The 24,374-nt window shown below is 29.5% G+C and overlaps 6 protein-coding genes across 8 annotated transcripts; 3 read left to right on the top strand and 3 right to left on the bottom strand.

Moving 5' to 3' along the window:
- Nucleotides 1-849: 849 nt before the first annotated feature.
- On the top strand, nucleotides 850-5,803 carry ASPP (Ankyrin-repeat, SH3-domain, and Proline-rich-region containing Protein). Its single transcript, XM_027345823.2, has 9 exons — nucleotides 850-1,458; nucleotides 2,338-2,531; nucleotides 2,699-3,178; nucleotides 3,261-4,072; nucleotides 4,193-4,784; nucleotides 4,849-4,982; nucleotides 5,042-5,208; nucleotides 5,296-5,495; nucleotides 5,573-5,803. The coding sequence occupies exons 1-9, from the start codon at nucleotides 1,032-1,034 to the stop codon at nucleotides 5,627-5,629; spliced, it is 3,063 nt and encodes a 1,020-aa protein (XP_027201624.2). The 5' UTR covers nucleotides 850-1,031; the 3' UTR covers nucleotides 5,630-5,803.
- A 227-nt stretch (nucleotides 5,804-6,030) lies between these two features.
- Rpn6 (regulatory particle non-ATPase 6) lies at nucleotides 6,031-8,476 on the bottom strand. 2 transcript variants are annotated; one of them, XM_027345828.2, is made up of 5 exons: nucleotides 8,347-8,476; nucleotides 7,553-7,654; nucleotides 6,896-7,493; nucleotides 6,582-6,831; nucleotides 6,031-6,522 (listed from the first exon to the last, which is right to left on the bottom strand). In XM_027345828.2, the coding sequence occupies exons 1-5, from the start codon at nucleotides 8,357-8,359 to the stop codon at nucleotides 6,292-6,294; spliced, it is 1,194 nt and encodes a 397-aa protein (XP_027201629.1). In that variant the 5' UTR covers nucleotides 8,360-8,476; the 3' UTR covers nucleotides 6,031-6,291. The 2 variants fall into 2 exon arrangements, with proteins under 2 accessions (XP_027201629.1, XP_027201628.1); XM_027345827.2 differs by lacking the exon at nucleotides 8,347-8,476 and adding an exon at nucleotides 7,762-8,072.
- A 46-nt stretch (nucleotides 8,477-8,522) lies between these two features.
- Nucleotides 8,523-10,112, top strand: LOC113795622 (alpha-N-acetylgalactosaminidase-like). Its single transcript, XM_027345826.2, has 3 exons — nucleotides 8,523-8,888; nucleotides 8,972-9,415; nucleotides 9,481-10,112. The coding sequence occupies exons 1-3, from the start codon at nucleotides 8,523-8,525 to the stop codon at nucleotides 9,967-9,969; spliced, it is 1,299 nt and encodes a 432-aa protein (XP_027201627.1). The 3' UTR covers nucleotides 9,970-10,112.
- On the bottom strand, nucleotides 10,113-11,330 carry LOC113795624 (uncharacterized). Its single transcript, XM_027345830.2, has 2 exons — nucleotides 11,046-11,330; nucleotides 10,113-10,965 (listed from the first exon to the last, which is right to left on the bottom strand). Exon 2 carries the CDS (start codon nucleotides 10,945-10,947, stop codon nucleotides 10,258-10,260), a length of 690 nt encoding a protein of 229 aa, XP_027201631.1. The 5' UTR covers nucleotides 10,948-10,965; nucleotides 11,046-11,330; the 3' UTR covers nucleotides 10,113-10,257.
- A 764-nt stretch (nucleotides 11,331-12,094) lies between these two features.
- On the top strand, nucleotides 12,095-14,577 carry LOC113795620 (PAT complex subunit CCDC47). Of its 2 annotated transcripts, none has more exons than XM_027345824.2 (7): nucleotides 12,095-12,228; nucleotides 12,280-12,685; nucleotides 12,750-13,152; nucleotides 13,213-13,314; nucleotides 13,375-13,565; nucleotides 13,620-13,684; nucleotides 13,755-14,577. In XM_027345824.2, exons 2-7 carry the CDS (start codon nucleotides 12,288-12,290, stop codon nucleotides 14,105-14,107), a joined length of 1,512 nt encoding a protein of 503 aa, XP_027201625.1. In that variant the 5' UTR covers nucleotides 12,095-12,228; nucleotides 12,280-12,287; the 3' UTR covers nucleotides 14,108-14,577. The 2 variants fall into 2 exon arrangements, with proteins under 2 accessions (XP_027201625.1, XP_027201626.1); XM_027345825.2 differs by having other exon boundaries at nucleotides 12,113-12,228; nucleotides 12,276-12,685.
- A 568-nt stretch (nucleotides 14,578-15,145) lies between these two features.
- LOC113795545 (uncharacterized) lies at nucleotides 15,146-19,083 on the bottom strand. Its single transcript, XM_075822522.1, has 3 exons — nucleotides 17,355-19,083; nucleotides 16,642-16,785; nucleotides 15,146-16,564 (listed from the first exon to the last, which is right to left on the bottom strand). Exons 1-3 carry the CDS (start codon nucleotides 18,795-18,797, stop codon nucleotides 15,875-15,877), a joined length of 2,277 nt encoding a protein of 758 aa, XP_075678637.1. The 5' UTR covers nucleotides 18,798-19,083; the 3' UTR covers nucleotides 15,146-15,874.
- Nucleotides 19,084-24,374: the final 5,291 nt, after the last annotated feature.

Genomic DNA, 24,374 nt, shown 5'->3' with positions numbered 1-24,374 from the left:
CAAAAGTATAAAGTTTTATTTTTATTATTTTTATGGTTACCAGAGAGTGTGTGAGAGAGAGAGAAATGTCCCAAGCGATTTCGATTTGTTGTTCCACATTTCTCTCTCTCTCCCACTTTCACTTGGATACAAAGATCTTTTCAATGTTTTTTTTGTTTCGTATTGGTTGTTTGATGGTGGATCAATATCCAAAAAAAAAAAAACTTTTTTCTTTTTCTCGATCCAGGTTTGAGGCAACGTTGTTCAAGTTTTGTTTTTGTTTTTGCTTTGACATTTTGGTCATCATTTGACCAAAGGTTATTACATGAAAATGTATCATCATCACTTTTGCACTGACTAATTAACAAATTTGATTTGATCTAATTTTTTCCATTTACTAATTTCGATTTTTCTGTTTGTTTTCTGTTTTCTAAACTATAGGATAACCAAAGAAACGAAAGCGAATTGTCATTTTTGGTAATAATGATAACATGATGGTTTAACATGTTTTCTTCGCGAACAACAACGATCATCAGATATCATCAATAATGTGTGCCATTTGTTTGTTTGTTTGATAAATTTTTCATCTGTTTTTTTCTTTGTTGAATGTTTTTATTTCTTTTTACTTGTGATCATCTTTAAATATTTGAAACCGACCGGACCGAAACAATGAATTAAACAAATTTATATATAGATCATTATCGATGATGATGATAATGATGATAAGTGAAAAGAATTGAATATTGAAAACCAACAAAAAAAATATTGCTTCTTTTTTCTTTTGTTTCTTGTTGATTACACATTGCCATTCAACACTATCATCATCATCATAATCATAATGATTATTAAATGATATGTTTGTGTTTTAATAATATAATATTTCCTATCATTTTCATTTCTTCCTATTATTACTCTTTTTTTTTGGTCTACTACTTTCACTAATGGCATTTATTATTATCACATTCTTGGTTACATAATACTAATACGTTTTTTGCCATCCTCATCATCCTCAACAACAACAACAGTATTGCAAATGTAGAGAATTTTTATTAATGAAACTTTTACACGAAACCACAACCAAAAACAAAAACAACAACCAAGAAACATATCAACAACGACAAAAAGAAAAATCCATTTCGAAAATGAGCTTTACGTATCACTTACCACCGCAACAACAACAAAAATCGATATCGATAATGATGATGGAACAACAACAACATCAACATCAATTACAATTGCAGGATGTTCAACGACATAAATCTTATCATCAACAACAACAACAACAGCAAAATCTTACATTTAATAATCAATATCAGCAACAGCAACAACAACAAAAATATCCAATATCAATAACGAATGATTATAATTATCATTTAAAAATGTTTACCGAAAAAATTCAAACACAAGAAATTAAATTGAAAAAATTACGTTTATTAAAAGGACAAATTCAAAAACAACGTTACGAAAATTCAAATGTTTGTAAGTAAAATTATTATTATTATTTTGATGAAGATTGGAAAATATTATCTAAGCTAATTACAATTCATTTTCCATTTGAAAAAATGGATTCTTCGTCTTTATGGATTATTATTATTATGATGATTAGTTTTGAGGTCGTCAATTGATTGAATGAATAAGTCACGAATACTCTTTATCGAATATCCCACCAAAAAAAGAAAAACCACTATTTAATTCAAACATGCCACACACACACAATCTCTAATCATAATAATTTTCTATGCAAAAATGCCAATATCTTGTGGATAATTTCCATAATGCTTTTTTTGTCTTATATAAAGACATTATAAGGAATAAGTGATAAGGGATAGGGATAGACTAGAAAAATAGAAAAACCATTTCCGTAAGTGTCAGTGTTATAGACGACGACGACAACAACGACCAAAAAGCATCTAATAATCATCATCCATGGAAAAGAAGTAAAAAAATACGAAAATTCCTATTAAAGGAAAAGAATTATTATTATTATTATGATGATGATTCTTTAGGTCTTCGTCGTCGTTTTTATCGAAAAAAATTGAGTTTGTTTTTATAGCGTAGCGCAAAAGAAAAATAAGTTTGATTATGTAAATGATGATGATGACGATGATGACGATGATGATGTTTAATTATTTTTTCATATAGAATTTCTTTATTTTATTTTCTGTAGTGAAAAAAAAGAAGAAAAACTTCTTCGGTTAATAATATATTTATAACATTTTCACGATGATGATAAGGGTGATTTATATATTTATTTACCAAAGTCATTGAAAATTTGAATTTTGTTGAAATAGAATAATAATGATAAAGTCTTATGATATATATTTTTTCCACTCTTTTTTTCTCGTTTTTCACATACAGGTTCCGAATTGGAAACATTGAAATTATTATTCAAAGAAAAAGAACGTGAATTATCAGTTGCATTGAATAAAATTGATACATTAACTAAACAATTGGATGATATTCATAATAACAGTAACAAGAAAAAGAATCATGCAACAAACAACAACAATTCATTATTACTTGATTCGGAAAATTTTAAACAAGAACTTTTGGTAAATATTTATTCATACATTTCGTACAATTTTAGTTTGATTAAAATAATAATCAGCAATAACAACAGTAAACAGACACACACTTTCAATTTGTTTGTTTGTTTGTTTGTCGGTATCTTTCTCTATGTTTTAACTTATTCTTTCTATTTTTTCGTTTTTCTCTCCAGTACAAGAATAAAATATTCAAACAAAATGATGATGAATTATTACAGAAAAAAAATCTATTACAAAAACGTAAAACAGATGTAATTTGTTTGGATCAACGTATACAAGATTTACAGGCCAGATTGATGCGTAAAAAAATTATCAATGAAAAATTGAAATTATTACAACAACAACAACAGAATGAATCTGAAAAATTGAATGTATCATCATATAATCGTGGAAAAGAAAATGGGCCACCACCACCACCACCACCATCATCATCATCATCATTGTCGTCTAACCAAATTGCCATGGGACAGCAATTTATTTCATCATCGATGATGCATAATAATAGATTAATGGCTACATCATCATCTCATAATAATAATAATAATAACCGCATGAATCAAAATTATAGTAATGGATATAGTAGTAACGATAATGGTATTAATAATAATAATAATATTGCTACCGTTGAACCATTACAGCGATTGAAAATGGATGTAAGTGTTTTTCGGTTTAACATGATCTATAAAAAAAAAGCTTTTATAATTTTATTTTTACTATCAAATGTTTTCCAAACAGTACAATATGATAAATTCAACCTATTTATTACAACAACAAAAATCTAATAATCATCAAATAATACGAAAACAATTCATTAATGATGATGATGATGATGAAAAATATCAAACATTATCTTATTATGGTGCCAATAATCAATCGATTGATCGAAAAATTGAATGTGATCGATTAAAAAATGGTGATATTTCGGTTATAATCAATAATGATAATATCAATAGAGGTTATATGTTGAAAGATGATAATCATAGTCTTGAAGAGCGGCCATCACCATCCGGTAGTAGTGGATCATCCGATAGGATTAGTTCTTCAATGAATACCTATAATAATTCATCACCCAATCATCGTCATCATCATTATGATGATGAAAAATCAAATTTTATGGACATTAAATTTCATAAAATGATCATGACCAAAACAAACAACACGACAAATAATGATTCAAATCAAAATGATGAATTATCCACCGATCAAATTGATCGGACCAATAATAATAATAATAGTGTTGAAATGCAAAAAAATCTATTTCCACATCGTTTTGTGCCAAATTTAAATTCAATTCAACGTCACGGAAATGGTAACAATATTTTCATTCAACAACAACCAAAAAATAATTACAACAACATGACAACAATAGCAACTACTACTGCTAGTAATAATAATAAACCTTCAATGCCAGTAAAACCGATTGGTAATAATAATGATAATAACAATAAGGATCTCAATGAATCAGCCAACAACAATAATAACAGCACTGCCCCCTCATCGTATAATAATAATGATGATTCTGTTTTCAACATTCATTCTGCTAACAAGTAAGACATAGATTCTATTTATTCTCTCTCTTCGCTAGAATTCATTAAATTCTCCCTCTTTTACTCTTTTTTTTGGTTCAATTCTCCAATCGATTTGATTTTTTATTTCTTTTTAAATAGAAATGAAATTCAAGAGAATTTGAAGGAAAATGATCGCAATGAAGAAAAAGAGGAAAAACGACAGCATCAACGTTCAAATAGCGTCGTTGAAATTGTTAATAAATTGAACAATCTTTCCTGTAAAGAATCATGGGAAAAAATGATGAAAAGAAGACCGGTATATGATATGAATGAAATGGAAAAAGAATTGGAAAAATCATCACCAATTCATAGTGGTGATGATGATAATAATAAAAAGGATGAATATTGTTCGATGAAATATGTTGATAGTAATGATAATAGTCACGATACTATTGATAAATGTTGTGTTATTGTCAATAATGACAAAGACCAACAAGATGATGCTGTCAATAACAATCATAATCATAATGATAGCACCAAATTGTCAAACCATACGGAAGACAATCATTCTTTTCGTCATATCAAACGTATGAAAGGAAGCCTGAAAAAGGATGATGTTCAACAAAGAATGCAACATTGTTTGCAACAACAACAACGACAATGTCGACGTGTTAGTTTCGATCCTTTAGCATTGTTATTGGATGCTTCGTTAGAAGGTGAACTTGAACTTGTTAAAAAAACTGCCATTCAAGTAAGTGAATTATTTGAATTATCAAGATAATAAATATTTCTATGATTTGATTTGATTTTGTTAGGTTCCAAATCCAAGTTCATCCAACGATGAAGGCATCACTGCATTACATAATGCTACCTGTGCTGGCCATTTTGACATTGTTAAATTTCTAGTTGAAATCGGTTGTGATGTTAATGTTCAAGATTCGGATGGATGGTAAGTTGTAAAATATATTAATTAATTCTTTTCATTTTGTATGATTTTGCATTATTCAGGACTCCATTGCATTGTGCTGCTTCCTGTAATAATTTGACAATGATTAAATTTCTTGTCAAATCGGGTGCATGTATTTTTGCCACAACTTTTTCCGATCTGGAAACGGCAGCCGAAAAATGCGAAGAAGAAGATGAAGGATTTGATGGCTGCTCACAATATCTATATGGTAATGAAGATTTACTTTTTTTTGATATTAAAAAAAAAGAATAAACTTGACACTAATCATTTTTCTCTCTACCTTATCCAATTTTAGGCATTCAAGAAAAATTGGGCATCATTAACAATGGCATAGTGTATGCATTATATGATTACGATGCACAAAATGATGATGAATTGAGTTTTCATGAAGGCGATATTATTCAAGTATTACGTAAAGGTGATGAAAATGAAAAAGAATGGTGGTGGTCCAAAATCGGTAACAATGAAGGCTATGTTCCACGAAATCTAGTTGGCGTAGGTGTTAAAACATTTCACATTTGATTAAATTTAAAATACTAATGTGTTTCTTATTTATATTCTTGTTATTACAGCTTTACGCTCGGATTAAGCCAAAGGATTTATCATTCAAATCTACAGAATCAAATTGATTTATTTTAACGACGACAAAAATTATAGAGCTGTGATCAAATACATTTTTATCAATTTCAATTTTTTTAACAATGTCCTGTAATCGGATTCCATCAAAACTATCACAGTTTTTGAGCATTAAGAGATTTCTTATCCTTTTTTTTCAAAAAAATAAAAGTTTTATTCCGTCCAAACATTCAAATATCGATGATTGATTTGCTTGAACTTTGCTGCATCATAATGGTTCAGACAATTTTGAAATAATTATGATTATCTTTTTGGACACCAGATGGTAATGCATCTTTCTGTTTTTTATTTTATTTTTAGACCAAGTGCTGCCATCTAGAATTCGGCAAAAAAAATTTCATCAAAAGTCGCCGCTCGAGCCCAAAGGGTTAACAAAATATAGCATACTTGAAAATGATTTTTCCTGCCATCTTGAAATTTTAATTCCGAATTGTTTTTTGAAATTTTCACATATACAAACTTTTGGTTTTCCAATTAACAAAAACAGAAATTTTGTATGGTTTAAAACAAACTTTGTATTTATAAAGAATCACTATTGTATTAGGAAGGAGAATAAGGATGTGTGTAGGTGTGTATATGTAATGAAACTCTGACCAAAATTCAGTGAAATAAAATCAAACGAGGGCAAGAACTGTGGTTATTGTTTTCAAATATTTCATGTTAACCTTTTGGCCTTTTGATATAATGAATCGACAACTTTTCCAATACTATGTATTGTTTCCAATGCAGCTGCATATGTTTTATCCGTTGGCTGATCATCGAAAATGATCAATACACCTTCAAATTGATCCAAAATACCGCTGAATTTTTCATCCAAAATCATCTGGGATAATTTCTTTTCAATCTTATCTTTCGGCAATTTTATTAATGATGCTATGTAGGCAACCTGTGTGAATGGATAAATATTAATCAATATGAAAATGAAAATGATATATCTCAACATACTTCAACCCGAGAATAAGGCTCAATAAGACGACATAGATTCTGTTCCAACATTGTATCGTATAGTGAGTTCAGATGCGCTTTTATGATCGGATCATCACAAAGCTCTTGTTTGTATGTTTTTAATGCTTCCTGATAGGCATGTAAACTACGATCATGGCTTGCTTTAGCTATAGCTTTCATAGCATCAATATTCGGTCCAGAATATTTTAAAGCTAGTTTTCCAACTGTTATGGATGGTACATCATCGGCACTAATTGTTGTTTGTTAAATAAGAATGAAATGATCAAATTTCTCAATAAGAAAACAATATTTACCTATTTAGCATAATTTTTGATAATAACATGTATTTAAGAGCGATTGTAGCTTTATGTCTTTGATCGATAGAATCATAGCTTTCAAAGGCTTCATAAAAATATGAAAATGCCGTTTTAAAATCACGTTCATCGGCAGCATGTAAAATACCGGATTGTAAATCAAGTTCGGCTTGAAGTTTCGGTGGACAATAGATTGCATTGGCTGTTGTACGTGCACTTGTTAATGCAGCACGTGCTTTCTGTAGATTCGATAATGCATGATAGGTTTTGCTTTCAAGAAGTAAAACTTCGACCAACAAATTTTTATCATCAAGTTTTTTCAATTCTCGTAACAATGAAGAACTTAGTTTCAATGCTTCGGGATAATTTTTAAGATCATAGTAGAGAGCGATTAAACGCGTTTCCAAAGATTGTCTTAACAATGATCGCTTCTCTTCTTTAGCCCATTCAATACATTCGAGACATAATGAAACTTCAACGCCATGTTTCGTGTTCATATCCAAAAATAAATCAACTAAATGTCGAACAATTTTGGCTGCTTTTGCTTTCGAAAATGTCTTCAATACAGGTCGAATCTCACGAATGAATTTTGCCAATCCTAATCACATCATTAATTCATTAAATATCGAGATAATGATTTATATTTCAGTAACTTACCTTCAGCATTTCCACTTTGGCTCATTTTTTGCCCTTGTTCGATAATTTTATTTTCATTTTCCTTGCTAACATCTTCGTTTTCATTCGAATTCGATATTATAGCTAAAATTTCAAATCAAAACAAAAAAAACAAATTAGTAAATTTGAAATGTTTCAATGAAAACAAAAAAGTAAACTGTCATAATTTGAAGACTACCATCAAAACTTACAAAAATTTTTCATTTTCTCAATATCAAATTCCTCATATTGTTTACGTTGTTTATTGAATTTTTCTCGATTATCAACAATCATGTCGATTGCGGCCATAATATTGTTTTCAATCAAAAAATAGAATCAGAATTTTTTTCGCTCAAGCGATGTTTTATGCAAGAACAATGTAAAAAACACTACAATGGATATTTTTTTAAAAAGAAAATTGCGATTTATATTTTTTTGTTTGCGCGAAGTAAGAAATTAAAAATTGTTTTTGAGCGAAGAATTTTTCACAAATTAAAAATATCAAAAAATCACTCATTCGACGTAATATCGACTAACAACATCAATCAAATCGCACACAAGAACACACAAACAATGGCATGACTTGACAAAAACTCGCAATGAAAAAAAGAGAAAGAGAAATTCATAGATGATAGGATGCGGGATGTTAAATCCTAAAAAGATGTTTAACAAAATCATTTTACATAACACCTACACTTTTTCTACCTCTTCAATCAATAATAATGTCGTTGCCCTCTTTAAAGATATTGAATTCAGAAGAATCACCACCCCACAATAATAATGATGATTTGACTTACCTTTTTGGATCATTTCAGAGTTGTTTCGAAATAATATTCTGAAATAGAATCTGAATAGCCAAATTAGTTTTTCAAATTTTTCAAGTATTATTATAATTGATTGAATTCGATTTTTAGAATTATCCACAAAAAATTTATGCAAATCGGATTAAAACAATTGTTGCTCATTACCAAGCATGGATTTCACATTAATCATAACGATTTTTTCATTATTATCATTTGAAAAGATATATCCAATTTATACACTTGAAAATGGCCTTGTAAAAACACCGCCAATGGGTTGGTTATCATGGGAACGATTTAAATGTGAAATAAATTGTCATCATCATCGTGATAAAAATAATAAATTGGTTGATTGTATTAGTGAAAAACTTTTCATACAAATAGCCGATACACTTATTGAACGTGGTTATCGTCGTGCCGGTTATGATCGTATCAATATCGATGATTGTTGGTCGAAAAAAACTCGTGAATTGGATGATGGCCAATTGTTGCCGGATGATGATCGATTTCCAAATGGTATTAAATATCTTGCAGATTATGTATGTTTTCTATTTGAAGAGATATAATTCGCATCCATTGGTTTTATCAATATTGTTTTTTTCATCGATTTTTCATGATTCAGATGCACAAACATGATTTGAAATTGGGAATCTATCAAAATTATGGTCATCGAACTTGTATGGGTTATCCCGGGATATTAGGTCATGAACAACAAGATATTCAATCATTTGCCGATTGGAAAGTTGATATGATTAAATTGGATGCATGTTTCACTCCCAAACTAACGCAATTGGATAATGGTTATCTAAAATTTCGTCAAATGGTAGAAAAAACCAAACGACCAATAGTCATATCATGTTCATGGCCATATTATCAATTGTTTGCTCCGAAAATTCATATCGTACCGAAATGGGATCTTATCTCGTTGAATTGTAATCTATTTCGTGTTTTTCATGATATCAACAGCAATTGGAAAATGATTCAAAAAGTTATTGACTTTATGGGCGATAATCAGCAAATATTTGGTCGTATTACCGGTCCTGGTAGCTGGCCTGATCCAGATATGGTAACTTGGAATTTATCTCTTAGATTCAAACATTGTTTTCAATTGATTTTTTTTGAAAATTGTAGCTTATGATTGGAAATCCTGGTTTAACAGTTGCTCAAGCTGAATCACAAATGGCAATTTGGTGTATACTTCCAGCACCATTATTCATGTCGAATGATCCACGCCGTATTGATCCTGAATTTGAGGAAATTTTATTGAACTCGGCTGCCATTTCAATCAATCAAGATGTAGATGGTAAACCAGGGGAACGATTATTTCACAATAGTACAATGGATTTATGGCGTCGATCTTTGAGCGAAAATCAAATGGCATTGGTTATATTGAATCGTGATTATGATCAACATTTAAAAGTTACTATTCCATTGGAACAAATTGAAACCGATGCTTTTCGTCGTAATCAACATATACAAGTTTTGAATATATTTTCCAATGATACATATCAAATACAACGAAAACAAACAACCGATAATAATAATACCAAAACATTTATAAACGTAACGGTAGAACCAACCGGTGTTGTTTTTCTCAAATTGATGCAATGGAAAAATTAATCATTCGTTTCATCATGGGAAATGTTTTCGCTTCTTTCTGTGATATTCAAACAAATTTTATTTGAGACAATATATAACAATCCTACAATAATAATAATTTCAAATTAAAGAAATTATAATGTTTTGTTCATTATACAGACCAATTTCTGTGTGATGTGAAATGAAAATATTTACAAAAATTTTTATTTTTCGTCATTGAAATTTTCTAAATATATAAATTGATGAAAATGATGAATTGGAAAAAAACCATAAAACAATATTAAACTAAGTAATTCATTTTGTTCACAATCAATCGGGATTAAATTGATCATTAATTTTATAATAGATATCATTTAGACTTGATTGTATATCGGTTGAATTTAATTGTTTATCATCGGGTTGTTCTTTATTTGGACTAGATGCGGAATTGGATGAAATTGATAAAGATTCTTCATCAATGGTTGTCGGTGAACAAATTTCCATCGGTTGATGTAGTTGTTGTGGATGATGTTGTTGCTGTTCACATTCACTTGTATCCATTTGTGAGGAATTACGTGAATATGATCGTCGTGGTGATGGTGTACGACATAATCGTTCCATTAATGATTGTTCAGTAAAAAATGGAAATGATTCACGATATATTGGTGTGGCAATAGGTGTTGCTGGTAATGATGAACGAAATACAGCTCTTGCAGGTGGTTGTTTAATAATATTTAATCCTTCCATCGATTCCATATGTAAACGTTTTAGATGACGAAAATGATGTGACATACAAAACATTGTATTGAAAAATATTCCGGATGATCCTCTTCGACAATGTGATGATGATCGTAATGGTGTATTCATCTGAGAAAACGATGCCGTTGTTGTTGTTGCTGATGATGAAGATGTAATCGAAGTTGCGGCATTAGCAGATGGACGAACAAAATTCTGAAAACTAAGACCAGTAGTGGTCGGTTTTTTAAATATATTTGAATTACAATCTTCGTCGATTTCCATATTTTATTTTGTAGTTGCCTGTCATTTTTGGTAATGATAAGTGCGTGCAAAAATATTATCAATTAATTGTTTCAGGCTATATAATGGATATACTTTACCTTTGTTACAAAGTAGAAAACAAGATGATCAATCAGTCAGTCAAATCCAAATCACCATCACAATATTTTTGGGGTGAATCGTTGACTCTTTTAATTTTTATAAAAAATCTACTCGAAGAAGTTAGAGAGACTAAAATATGGAAATAAAAGTGAATATCAAATGAGTGTTCGGTGAGAATGAGAAAAAAACAACTGGATGGAAATGATTTTGTTTGGAAGATATATATTTTTTTTTGTTTAAGATCAAAATCCTCTTATGGGCACACACAAAGAACTGAGAAGAAAAAAACGATGATTATTTTAACAACAATAACCGTAAATAAAGGGTCAAATGTAGATCGATGATCATCATTATAATGTTGGTATGATGATGATGAATGTGTTTAGCAACATTTACTCTTTTTTACAAAATTTGGGTCATAAAAAAATCATAAAAACTGAGAAGACAGAGAAAGAGAAAAAGTTTACAGAAGTGATTTTAAACGATTATCGTCGAAAATTAGTGATATCAGCCAAGACAAATAGACACGGATGATTTCAACAGCTCAAATAATTGATTGATTGATTGAAAAAGTAGAAATAGAAAAATGATGATGATGATCATTCGAAGTGATATCAAGGAAAAATAAACAAACCAAACATCTTTTTATCGAATAATTTTGGATGATAAATTGTTATTTGAAATGATCCAGAATGATTTGAGTTGAAATTAAACACACACATCGCAAACAATAGAGCATAGAATATAAATAGGGGGAGGGAGTATTGGCCATTTGAGCTCATCCAAACTTTAATGATTCTTCACACATACAGAATTGATTCGCTTGATGACTATATAGTAATTCATTTTTGATATTCATTTCGTTTGGAAAATCATTTGTTTGATTGATTTATCATGTTATTATCATTTATTTTGGGATCATTTTTGTTGCACTATCTATTTTGTGATCAGATTATCGTTTTATTGTTTAATCGAACATCTTTCGATCAAGTTGTTCGATGTATTCGATAACACCGATCTCGAGAGAAAAAAATAAATATCGAATGCCATTCATTAAGGACGTATTCTTATGATTCGCTTTTCTGCAAAATCATGTGGCAATAAAATTTGTAGAATCATTTTTTTTTACTTAAGCCAAACAGGTATTACACTTTTTTCCGAGTTTCGCTTCAAGAATTAAAGGTATTTTTGAATTTAAATTTAAAATGATTGATTTATTAATTTTAAAGATAGGTTAAAGAATGTTTTTGAAACGAACCATCACTACCGGTAATCTGTTTTTGTTATTAAACATATGTCTATTTTTATTGATCAATCATGTTTGGTGTGGTGTAAAATCATCATCTTCATCACAAGAAGATTCTATAAATAGTAACAAAATCAATAATAATAATGATGATGAATTTGCCGAATTTGAAGAGCTAGATGATGATGATGATGCTAATAATGATGAATATGTTCGTCCAATATCATCGACACCGATGTCGGTAGAAAAACCGTCGGATAAATCATCGAATCAAGTGCCTGAACAATCCAAATCTTTTAGCACTCAAGATTCTGATCCGGATTCGATGATTATCGAAGAAGATGATGAAGATGAATTCGAAACTGTTCGCGAGGAAATTGATGATGAAAAACCGTAATTATTGTTTTATTTACAAACAAAAACATATAATTCAATTTGATTCTCCATACAAAATTAGGTTAAATTATGATGAACCGAAAAAAGATGGTATTCAATTTACAAAAATACCATTACATTTACGTACAAGTTGGGAAAGTTATTATATAGAATTTATCTGTATATTTGCATTGGCCATTTATTTTCTAAATTATATGGCCGGTCGAAGTCGTAACATAAAATTAGCCAACACTTGGTTCGAAAAGAATAAAGATATTTTGGAATATAATTTTGCATTGGTCGGTGATGATCTGAAACAAAAAATCCAGGAACCTGGCCTACTAAAAGAAACTGAAAATGTTTATACGCTATGGTGTTCCGGACGAACATTAATCGATGGAATGTTGATCGAAATACGTTTACAAAAACGTCAGGATCTATTTTCAACAATCGTCAGTTATTTTAAACCGATCAATGATAAAATCGTATGTTTTTTAAAAATTAATACAATATCGATATATAATCTTATTTTGTTGTTGATTTAGTTGATCAAAGCATTTCTAAGTGCTGATTCAATGGATAATTTTGTCTTCTGTATTGCTCAGCGTAAAATTGCACCGAAATTATCGAAAGAAATGAATGATCTTGTAAGAATCTGTTGATTATTTTTTAAATTTGTTATTGTTAAAACTGTAAATTATGTATAGGCAACATATTGTCCTGAACGAAAAAATCCGGAAAAATATGGCATTACAAGTGATAATTACCTTTTATTGAATGAAATTGGTGAAGCAGCATGTTTTATTTTGGATTCAAAAATAGTATCATTATTGGATAAAAATGATGATATTATTGAATTCATTCATATTTCTGATCAATTTTCCGGTGTTCGTAATGAGTATGTTTTGTTTTGTTTTTTATTTCGAAAACTGATTTTTTTCTGCAAATATAGTGAAACACAATCGATGGCTACGAAATTACCTGAAGTTAAAAAGATGTTAATCATTTCTGTGAATTGTATGTTTTGTTTGATTGGTTGTATTTTGGTTTGCAAAAATAATTTATGTTGTTGTTTCATTTTGTTAAGTACCATCAACAATTTCTTCGCCAAATATGGATGAATTGGATCGTTTAAAACCAATATTACAGATGGCATTCTATTTGGTGGATAAACTTAAACGTTTTCGTTTAAGTCGTGAAAAAAAAGTAAAATCCGATCGTAGTCGACAGAAAATTGAGAAATTATTTTTACAATCTACTCATCAACAACGACAAGAAGCAGCACAAATGAAACGTGAAGAAAAACGACGTGCCGAAAAGGAGAAAATGTTACAGGAAATGGATCCGGAAAAACAACGTAAATGGGAAGAAAAAGAATATAAACGTGAAATGAAGAAAAAGATACCGAAAATGAAACAACTTAAAGTGAAAGCAATGTGAATAATCATAATAATACAAAAAAACGTTGAAAATATTACACATAAAATTAGAAATCTTAATGATTGTAAATTTTTTTTTGTTTGTTTTGAAAATTCTCATTATTCAACAACGATATTTATGTACGGTGTCACACAAACGAGTTTCCTTTTAAAGGAATTATATTCTTTTTTTATTGTTGTTATTTGATGATATTGATCAATTATTTCACATAAAAAACAATTACAATCGATTAATCACGATAATAATGATGATGATGTATTATAATATGTAATGATCATTAAAAACGCAATGTAAAATTGTATTTTGCAAACAAAAACAGTCCATTATCATTATTATGGACAGGCTCAAGGTGCGCAATTCGAAGAATTTTTGTCTCTGCTAAAATATTCGAATTCCTTTGTTCTTTGTTCTTCCACACATTTCGTTTGTAAATAAAAATTTTAATAAAAAACATAAGAAATTTAATTGAATTTTCTTGCGAAAAAAATAATGAAATTTTTTTAAATATCATTTCGAGACTAATGATGATGATGTCTGCGAAAAGAAGAAAGAATCACGATTTGACTATTACTATTATTGTGTAATTCGACGAGAATATTCATAATCAATATCCATACCAAGAAAAGAAATGTGATGTCTATATTGACAAATATAACAATTGAATTGCAATCATTATTTACCGATTTCATTCATTCAATCAAACTAAACTTATTGATTAATTAATTAATTAATCACGATTTGGATTTTCTATCTAAATATATCCATTTGAAATATCGATTCCTACCATAATCAAAACATTAATCTAATTGGTATATCGATCACTAATGATAATGATGATGATGATGAATGGCAAACGAAATTCGTGACGAAATTTGGAAAAGAAAGAGGGATCAGTGACCAATGATCGAATATTGGTTTTTTCCCTTTCCTAATTCAGAATAATTTTCTATGAAAAACCTTTGTTTGTTGCTTTTGATCATAACAAATTTATTTAATAAATCAAATTAATTAATTAATTAATCAAGTTAGCATAATGTGTTGATGTGTTAATCCATAATATTATTATTTATTCAATGACAATGTTTGTTTTTGTTTTCCAAAAAATTTAGTTATTCAAATCGATGAGAAATGTGTGCGTTTTGTTGATGTTTTAGAAAATTTGTTTGATCGAATTTTTATTCTCATTCAAGAATTGAATTTGAAGGAAATGTGAAATGTGAAATGCGAAAATGAAAATGAAAAGAATCTATCGATACAAATCAATCAATAATCTATATCTCTGTGTGTGTGTTTTGTGTGTTTGAAGATTATGCCTGTTGTGGTTTGCTTGAGCAAATACTAAGTACAAATGGTTTTGGTGAATTTGGTGGGTTATGAATCCAAATGATGATGATCATTCACCGAGGGTTATTTTCGACAAAAAAATTTGATGATGATTATTTGTATTTGTGTGTGAGTGTCTTTGGGGAGAAAGAGAATGAGAATGACAATAATGAATTGATTGAATGGAATCGATAATGATGATGATCAATAATTATGCACGATGAAAATATTATCAAACTATTTTTCCAAATGATTTTGATCGATTTAAACTGATTTTAAAAAATGTGTGATGTTGAAGAAACATTTTTTTTTCAATTTGTTCTATGGCATGTTCTACCTGCAAAACCAAAAAAAAAAGTTTTGTTCATTTTGTCTGTGTGTGGTATGGAGAAGGTGTATGTACAGAAAGCAAAAAACAAAATCAATTTTCAATTTTCCTAATTTCTAACTGGCAATGATAACTGGAACAGGATTCAACACATTTGAATTTGGCATTACAATTGAATTGTTATTATTATTATTATTATTATTATTATTATTATTGACTGATGATGATGACGAGGACGATGATGACGATGAAGATGATGATGATGATGAAGATGATGGTAATATCGTACCATTATAATTTCGTTTTGTTATCAGATTTTGATCATTATCATTGTCATTATTATTATTATTGTTATTATTGACAAATGTTGAAACAGATGAAATGATTGGCTTTAATGGAATGGCAGGTTTTTGTTGTTGTTGTTTTTGTTGCAATGATGATGATGATGATAATACTGGTTTTGGTGGTGAATATTCAATACCAATCAATATTTGTTGACAACCTTTCAGTTCGGTAAATATTTCGGTAAAATATGATGGTTCACTATTAATTTTTAACATTTTTGTACTATGATTATTAATAATAAGTAATGTACGTTGCCAAAAACGTTCACGTGTTTCATAATGTTCAATTAGAAATGGTTTTAATGGATATGATATTTCATTACCCATATACGAATAGCTTAAATATAGGCACGTTAATACAATTGCTTGTAATTCTTGTTCATTATCAATATCTTCCGATACCATTTCTCGTAATAACATATATAAAAATACAACATTTGCTGGATTTATGAATGCCATATCCTATTTAGTTTGTAAGATTGTTTTATAATTTTTATTGATTAAAATCAAATTTAAATCAAATGAAAAAGTGAATTTACCTGCCATCCTTGCAGCAACAACGAACGATCAACAGTACGTAACCATACAATTGGATCACCCGGTTGAAAACCACTTGGCTGTAATTTTCGACAACGACGACATAAAAATTCTCCTAAACATCTTAATAATTCGGATGTTGATGCCTAATGGAGAAGAGAAAAATTGAAGATTTAAAAAATTGTTTCACAATATCGATTTGCATCTTTCTGTGCTGTGTGAATGTTTTGAAATTTCTATACAAAACAAATTCCCAGAATCCCAATGATTTTTATTTGGTTAAATCCCTTATTTTTTCGAAAAATAATCCAATACATAGGTTTTCAAGGATAGATATTATGTATGTGAATGAGTCATCATAAAATAATGGTCATTATTTTCTCGCTCTTTCTATTTGATTAAGTCATCATTTTTAACTGATTTCTGATTCGATCCTATATATAAAGGACATTTATATAGGATTTTTGTATGCGATGTGATGCGCATCCAATTCTACATTTGGTTCTGTATGATTTTGTCAAAAATCTAAACATCAGTAGAGAAAAACCGAATGGAACAATTTCACCGATGATTGACGTAAATAAAGTCATGATTCATTCATGATTTCAGAATGCAAAAACAAGATTAAAATTAAGGAGGATTAGAAGAGGTTCTTTTTTCGTTTGGCTTATTCACAAGTGAATTTGTGTATGACTCATAGTGACAAAAAGATTACCTGGATAACTGTTCGTTTTTGCTGTTGATGTTGATGATTTGCTGTTGTGTTTGCAATAGTTTTTTTACTGGCCAAATTTGCTATCGATTCATCAATGGAAGACAATGTTGTCGATGATGATAATGAATCATTCTGATTACTCGGATTCTGATTATTCGATGATAATGATGATGAACGACTAATACTTATATCGGATGGACGCCGAAATGATCCATTTATCATTGGATAAATTTGTTGTTGCTGTTGATGTTGTGGTTGTTGTAGAATACTAAATAGATTTGTTGTTTTTGAATTATTATTATGGTTATGGTTATTGTTGATTTTACTAAGAAAAATGATTGGTTTTGTTGAATTAGCCGTTGTTATGATTGGATGATTATGTTGTTGATGTTTTTGCTGTTGTTGTTGTTGTCGATGTTGATGAACTTGATGTATTGTTGGTGATTTTATAATGACCGGTTCCGTTGCTAATAATATTGGTTTTCGTGGACCATTCATAAATGTTGTAGTTGTCATCTTGGGACTAATCTTTGATTTATTATTTTTATCTGATGATAATGTTGATGATTTGGTTTTTGTTGCTAAATGTGTTGTATCGATTATAATGGAACATTTTTTCTTTGCAACAACTTTATCATCATGTTGCGGTAGTTCATTATGATTATCATAATCATCATCATCATCATGATCTTGATCTGGTTCTAAATTTTTATTAACATTTTTAACCAATTCAATATTGTTGGTTGTTGTACCTGATTTAAGATTGTAACATGAAAATGATTTTTGCATTTTCATTAAATTCTTATCAGCAACATTATTATTATTATTATCATCATTATCACCATCACCGTCATTTTTATTGATCGATTGATACTGATGGTGATTATTCTTTTTCCATTTACCATTATTTATGGTGGATGTTTTGTTAAATTGCTGTTTGGTGTTGTTTTTGGTATTACCACTGTTAGCATTTTGATGAAAACCAAAATGTTTGCCCAAATGTAATGCTGATATGAAATTCAATGATTTTTTCAATCCATAATGATGATGGTGATGCTGCTGTTGTTGGCCATGATTTTTCGTACCACCATATTGATGATTATCATAGCCATTCAATGAATTATCATTGAATGTTTTGGTTGTATTTGGATGATGATTATTATGATGGTTATGATTGTTGAATAATCCACCTAGGCGAAAATGATAATGATGTTTTCCCGATGATGATCCATTATGGTTATTATGGAACCAATTTGATGATTTTATTGAATTACCATTACCGTTACAATGATGATATTTTCCTGTTGTCGATGTGGATGTTGTTGATGATGATGATGTGGTTGATGCGGATGATGATGAAAATGCAGTTGTTGGTCGATGATCATTACTTTGATAGATAACAACTTTGCCACGATCACTTTGCAAACTTAATACGGCACCCATTTTTTTTAATTTTAATAAATAAATGATTCAACAACAACAACTATCAATGACAAAATATCATTCTGCCATGAAAAATTTCAAGAACAATGTTATAATGATACAACAACAACTTTATTCATTTGTTTGATTGAAAATTTACTCTAATTTTTTGGTTTTTACAAAAAAAGAAAACATAATAATTATTCTCTAACTAAGATGATTTGATTGTGAGTCAAAAACATCAACACAAATTGATTGAGAAGAATATCTATTCTTGAGCAAGCAGAAGCAGCAGTGAAAAAAAGAGTAGAAAAATTCTGACTCACAACATTTTTGTTTCTTTTGGTTCCAGGAACAAATGATGATTATCATTATGGAAAACACTGGCAACCACTACTTCCAGATTTTCATATATAATGTTCTTATAAAACGGATCTGATATGCTTCACTGACATTGGTAGTTTATTCCAAAAATTCTTGAATCTTCCCTTGATTCTTCTCTAGATAGTTTCAAATGGCTATATAGAATTGGTCTTGTTTTTTGTATTGCGCCATCTCTCTCTCTTTTCATCATTAGTGTTCCAGAATCATTGATGTTCCAATGTATGGTGTATGAGGGTAATCCAGACATTCCATTCCATCGATGTGCTATTGAGAATGCGTCATTCATTCATTTTGGTTTGGTTTTTGTATTCTATTTCCATTTCCATTTCCAATACATTTCGATGATGATGATGATCAGTATTTTGTGTGCACGCGCAATTATTTCTCTGGCTTTTTTCGAATGGAACAAAAACAAAAGAAACTTGTCTGTGTACTGTAGATGATAAATGATGTTATTATTGATTAATAATATTTATTTATTTATTTGTCATTATTTGATGATGATGATGGGAGATATATTTGTTTTTTGTTTCTTCATCTGATTATATAATGAAATTATTCAATTCTACCCAAAACACAATGAATAATGATGATGATGTTCAATAGAATTTGATAAAATAATGATGTTTCCATTCAAATTAAATAATTTGAATCTTTTATTTTTGTGTTTGTACCAGGATTATTTTAGGATGATTACGATGGCAAAAAACTATTTTTTGTGTTTTTTTGTTGTTGTTTTTTTCCCGGTAATGATGTTGATGGTTGATTAAATTAATTAACAATGTTGTGGTTGTTTGTTGTTATTTTCATCTGCAGGTAATTTAATTAATTAAATATACCTTAATGACTTTCTCTCTCTCTGTGGAATTCAATAGTTTCCCAAATAATTCATTAAGAAATAAATAATTTATCTGAAATAGAAATTCTTTCCTTTATTAGAATATATTTGAATGAAAAAATTCGAAAAATAATTCCAATTTTTATTCAAAAGATGGCGCTTAATTTAACATTTTATCCAATTTTTAAAAATGTTTGACCATCATATATTCATCATCATTGAATATTTTTTTTCGAAAAAAAGGAGGAAAAAATCCTTGCTGCGTGCCTGGCGCATCCTAACATACAACGATGGATGATAATGATTATGATGATGATAATGTCAACGACCGACAAATGAGAATCTTCCCCTTCATACACAGCAAACACATTACAATAGGGAAAGCGCCTTGTTGTGGTTATGAACCAAACTAAATCGACTAAAAAAACTATAACAAACAAAATCAACTTTAAAACACACAGATATCGACTGGCTCAATTTCTGATCTCTTCTGGGTAATCATAATAATGCAATGTAATGCATTTTGGGTTCTGTTTTTCCAAATAAAACGAATCACTAGATTGGATGAATCACACGGATGCGTCATCATCATCTTGATCTTGTTTTGATTATTTAACAGAGAACTTTTTTCCATTCAATGTTATCTCTTGATGATGATTGTTCTAAATATATAAGTGCGTGTGCGAGAGATTAGATATTACCAAAAAAGAAAAGAAGTGTGCATTATACCCGATGAGCAGTAAACCAATTGTTGCTCAATGTATTAAAATTGAAGATTTTGTTGATTTTGGATTGAAAAAAATGATAATGTTGTTTTTTCTTGTTTCTGGACATTCGGATTCAAGGTTGATTGACCACATTGAACAATATTATATTTTGGTTTTATTCAAATCCAAGTTACCCAGTGAGTCAATTTAACCATTTGAATGAACGTGATTTTTGTTCCAAAATAAATTGTTACTACTCTCTCTCTCTCTCTCTCTCTCTTCCCCCTGATGTGTGAAAGGGGAATAAAAAAAAATCTTTTAATTTTGTCCCCAGTGTGTTCTTTTTTCTTTTCATGGTGGTGTAGTTAGTAATCATCTAAAATATTTTTCCAATCGGATTGTTCCATTCCGATGAAATAAAATCAAATTTGCCAATATGTATGGGGTATCTTTCAGCGTACCAAGAAAAAAAATCTTGGTATCGTCCGTAATACCATTTTCCATACCAAAAAAAAACACTAAATGTGAGAGAGAAAAAGAGAGTAAAAGTATGTTTTCATTTGAATTCAAACAAAAAAAATGATGCTTTGAAATTTCAAAAGCAAAAAAAAAAACATTATTTTCTTTTGAAATTTCTTTCAAATTCAAATTGAAAATGAATGAAAGCTTTAATGTTGTTTTGGGAAAAAGCTTAAACATAATTGTCTTTTGTTGAAATAGTCTTTATTTGATCATCATAATCGAATTTGTTCGAATTCTTTGATCTCATTTCTTTCAATAAGGCAAGAGCACTATATGAAGCCAATATCACCAAACAGCCAAAAAACTTAACCTAATATATAAAGACAATGCTGCTGCTGTTGTTGTAATAACCGATGAAAAACGGGAATTTTTTGACTTTGAAAACTTATTTTGTTTCATTCATTTCGATAAAGAAGAAGAAATAAGATTGTCAAGATTGATGATAATGTTTTTTTTTGTTTCTTTCACGGATGATGATGGTGGTGGAGGCTTTTCATCATCATCATTATCTTTTTGTTGGCAATTCTTACAACACATGTGATTCGAATTCTATATATCTACCCCCTCCTCCCTCTCTCCACCCCCTCCATAACAACAACAATTACCACTACTACTACTTTTAGTTTGTTTGTTGAACATCGTTAAATGGATCACCATTTCTCTATATCAGTGATTCTCAACCAGTGTGCCGCGGCACTTTAGTGTGCCGCGAAATTCTGAAAATGCAACTGTTATATATTTAAAAATTTTAAAATTGTGCCGCGACAACAAAAAGGTTGAGAATCACTGCTCTATATCGATGATTAAAATAAAGGAGGGAGGGAAAGATGAATGAAAAAGAGAAGAGAAGAGAAAAAACATTTTAATGAAAAAGATTGTCAAAAAGAATAATAATGATGTGCGCATGATCAGAAAATGATTTTAGTCATTCTGTCTTTCCGTTTGTTGTTGTTGATGATCAATACAGTGAGACTTCAGTTTTTTTTGTTCTGATTAATTCAAATTTGCCTATTTTTGTCTTTTGTGTTTGATTCAATTTAAATTTAATTATTCCAAAAACCAAATCAAAGACAAAAACGAAAAAAATTAGCATTTTTTGCAATTGAATTTATGATTCGATTTAAATCAAATTAAATTCAAGAGAAAAGAAAGATTAACATTATCGAAACCTTATTTTATTTTATTTTCTCGATTGGGTGATTGCTCTGTACATTGAGAAAATGATGATAATAATGATGATGATTATTGCATACACCAAAGCAACAAACAAACATCGAAATGAAAAGAAATTTTTCTATGTTGAATGTTGAGAATTGAATATATGAAACAAAGAGAGAAAGAGATATTTGCTTCCTGCTTTTCGTGTATGTAATGTAATGTAATGTTTTGGGCATGTGGATGGCATGATTATCATCATCATTATTGCTTCCTTCTCTCTTTCATCCTCAACATTGGAATGGATCGGTTGATCGAACACACAGTGTTGTTTGGCAAAAAAGTCTCGTGAGCTATATTTTTTTCGTTTCTCCAAAATAAATTCGTATGTTTGATCACGATGTTGTTGTTATGGTGGTGGTGGGTCATACTTATGGGTTGAAATCATCATCATCATTGTAGGATGTGTGTGTTTGTGTGGAGTTTTTTCTGTATTTTCTGCCCATTATAATACCAACCAATCTTATGACTTTCTGTTGTTGTCGAGGCGAAGGAGTTTGATTTTGGTTTTGGTTTTGCTTAGTTATTATGTTGGATACGAATGTTGGTGCAAATGTGTTTTATAAAATCATATGGGATTTTCAATATTGATCATTGAGAATTCGTACATTTTACCAAGAAATAAATGATGAGGAATTTATTCAATGTTGCCCTTCATTCACTATTCCATCAACAACACCCAAAAATTATTTTTTTCAAATCAGAATTTGGCTGATCTATTTTTACATATTTTGAAAATATGCTTTTTCTTTCATTATGTTTTAATCAATCCAAGAATGAATTCTTTGATTGATTTATCGATGAAAATTTTTTTCTTGGATCACCCAATATCAAATCTTACCTGGACTAAGTTTTATCTATTTACCTGGTCTGTCTGACTTTCTCTCTGTCTCTCTATATGATAATCATAGACCTTGAACTATGACCTGATGATTGTTTTTGTTTGGTCCTTTCTTTTCTTTGAAAAAATGATAAATGTGCGATTTTGGCTTTAAGGAGAATAAATTTTCTTGACTAATTCTTTTGCAAGTTTAGAGCTGACCTTTTCATTTATTTTCTTGTTGTTTTTTCGAATGAGAAAAAAAAGAAAATTAGCTAATCTTATGTGTTGTAAATGTGATTACATCTATCGATCCTTCTTTCTCTCTGATGATGATGATGATGATGGAGATGGCCAAGTAAAATTAAGGAAAAAGAGAAAACTTGAATCTTGAATAATGTGAACAAAAAAAGAACAAAGAAAAGGTCATTGCAAATTGGTTGGTTGGTTACCATCCATGCCATTATCATAATCATTAAGAAGCCAAACAAGAATCACAAGTGTTATTGACTATGAAATCAAAGTTGAACATAAAAACAACAACAACTAATTACAAGTGTAATTTTCATCTTATTATCTGAATCGAAATGTCTTATTATTTCATCAATGAATTTTGGGAAGATTCCTTTCTTTCCTTTTGCATAGCCTAACCTAACCTAAACTAAATGAAATCAATACATTTTTACATGGATAGGAAATGAAGGAAATCCACATTTTGTTCAGAATAAGATTGACTTATTGTTTTTTTTCGTTTTTGGTTTGGTTTGGTCTTCAACCTGACTTTCTCAACAACATAATCGATACAACTCCACCGTCAATTTTGCTGTTGTTGATGATGATAATGATAATGATTGTGGGTGTAACATATATCATTATTATCGGTCACATACACACAACAACAACAAACACTGTATATATACAGCTGAGAAGAAAAAACCAGAAAAAATATCCAAACATTTATACAGGATCCACATCACATGATAACTATTTTTCATACCACTACCATTTTTACTGTCGATAATAGTGCATTTCTCACCCTCACTCATTCAAAAAAAACGACAACAACAACATTAATGTTAATCCTGTAATGTCATATGACTTTACTTTTTCTA

This window comes from Dermatophagoides pteronyssinus, unplaced genomic scaffold (genome assembly GCF_027571235.1).
Source record: "Dermatophagoides pteronyssinus isolate colony J.1.1.1.1 unplaced genomic scaffold, Derpt_VIB-CSIC_2022.12 sq0018, whole genome shotgun sequence".
Classification (NCBI taxonomy): Eukaryota; Metazoa; Arthropoda; class Arachnida; order Sarcoptiformes; family Pyroglyphidae; genus Dermatophagoides; species Dermatophagoides pteronyssinus.
The sequence above is the reverse complement of the archived record's forward strand: the minus strand, read 5'-3'. Positions and strand labels throughout refer to the sequence as shown.

Coding starts and splice junctions, on each gene's coding strand:
- Rpn6 (XM_027345827.2), bottom strand. CDS start 7,858: ATGGCCGCAATCGACATGATTGTTGATAATCGAGAAAAATTCAATAAA. Junction 7,655..7,761: donor TGAGAAAATGAAAAATTTTT/GTAAGTTTTGAT, acceptor TTGAAATTTTAG/CTATAATATCGAATTCGAAT. Junction 6,523..6,581: donor AGCCTTATTCTCGGGTTGAA/GTATGTTGAGAT, acceptor CCATTCACACAG/GTTGCCTACATAGCATCATT.
- LOC113795620 (XM_027345824.2), top strand. CDS start 12,288: ATGTTTTTGAAACGAACCATCACTACCGGTAATCTGTTTTTGTTATTA. Junction 13,153..13,212: donor AACCGATCAATGATAAAATC/GTATGTTTTTTA, acceptor TTGTTGATTTAG/TTGATCAAAGCATTTCTAAG. Junction 13,566..13,619: donor TTTTCCGGTGTTCGTAATGA/GTATGTTTTGTT, acceptor CTGCAAATATAG/TGAAACACAATCGATGGCTA.
- LOC113795622 (XM_027345826.2), top strand. CDS start 8,523: ATGGATTTCACATTAATCATAACGATTTTTTCATTATTATCATTTGAA. Junction 8,889..8,971: donor TTAAATATCTTGCAGATTAT/GTATGTTTTCTA, acceptor TTCATGATTCAG/ATGCACAAACATGATTTGAA. Junction 9,416..9,480: donor GCTGGCCTGATCCAGATATG/GTAACTTGGAAT, acceptor TGAAAATTGTAG/CTTATGATTGGAAATCCTGG.
- LOC113795545 (XM_075822522.1), bottom strand. CDS start 18,797: ATGGGTGCCGTATTAAGTTTGCAAAGTGATCGTGGCAAAGTTGTTATC. Junction 16,786..17,354: donor AAAAACGAACAGTTATCCAG/GTAATCTTTTTG, acceptor CTTCTCCATTAG/GCATCAACATCCGAATTATT. Junction 16,565..16,641: donor TGTTGCTGCAAGGATGGCAG/GTAAATTCACTT, acceptor CAAACTAAATAG/GATATGGCATTCATAAATCC.
- ASPP (XM_027345823.2), top strand. CDS start 1,032: ATGAAACTTTTACACGAAACCACAACCAAAAACAAAAACAACAACCAA. Junction 4,073..4,192: donor AACATTCATTCTGCTAACAA/GTAAGACATAGA, acceptor CTTTTTAAATAG/AAATGAAATTCAAGAGAATT. Junction 5,496..5,572: donor TTCCACGAAATCTAGTTGGC/GTAGGTGTTAAA, acceptor TTGTTATTACAG/CTTTACGCTCGGATTAAGCC.
- LOC113795624 (XM_027345830.2), bottom strand. CDS start 10,947: ATGGAAATCGACGAAGATTGTAATTCAAATATATTTAAAAAACCGACC.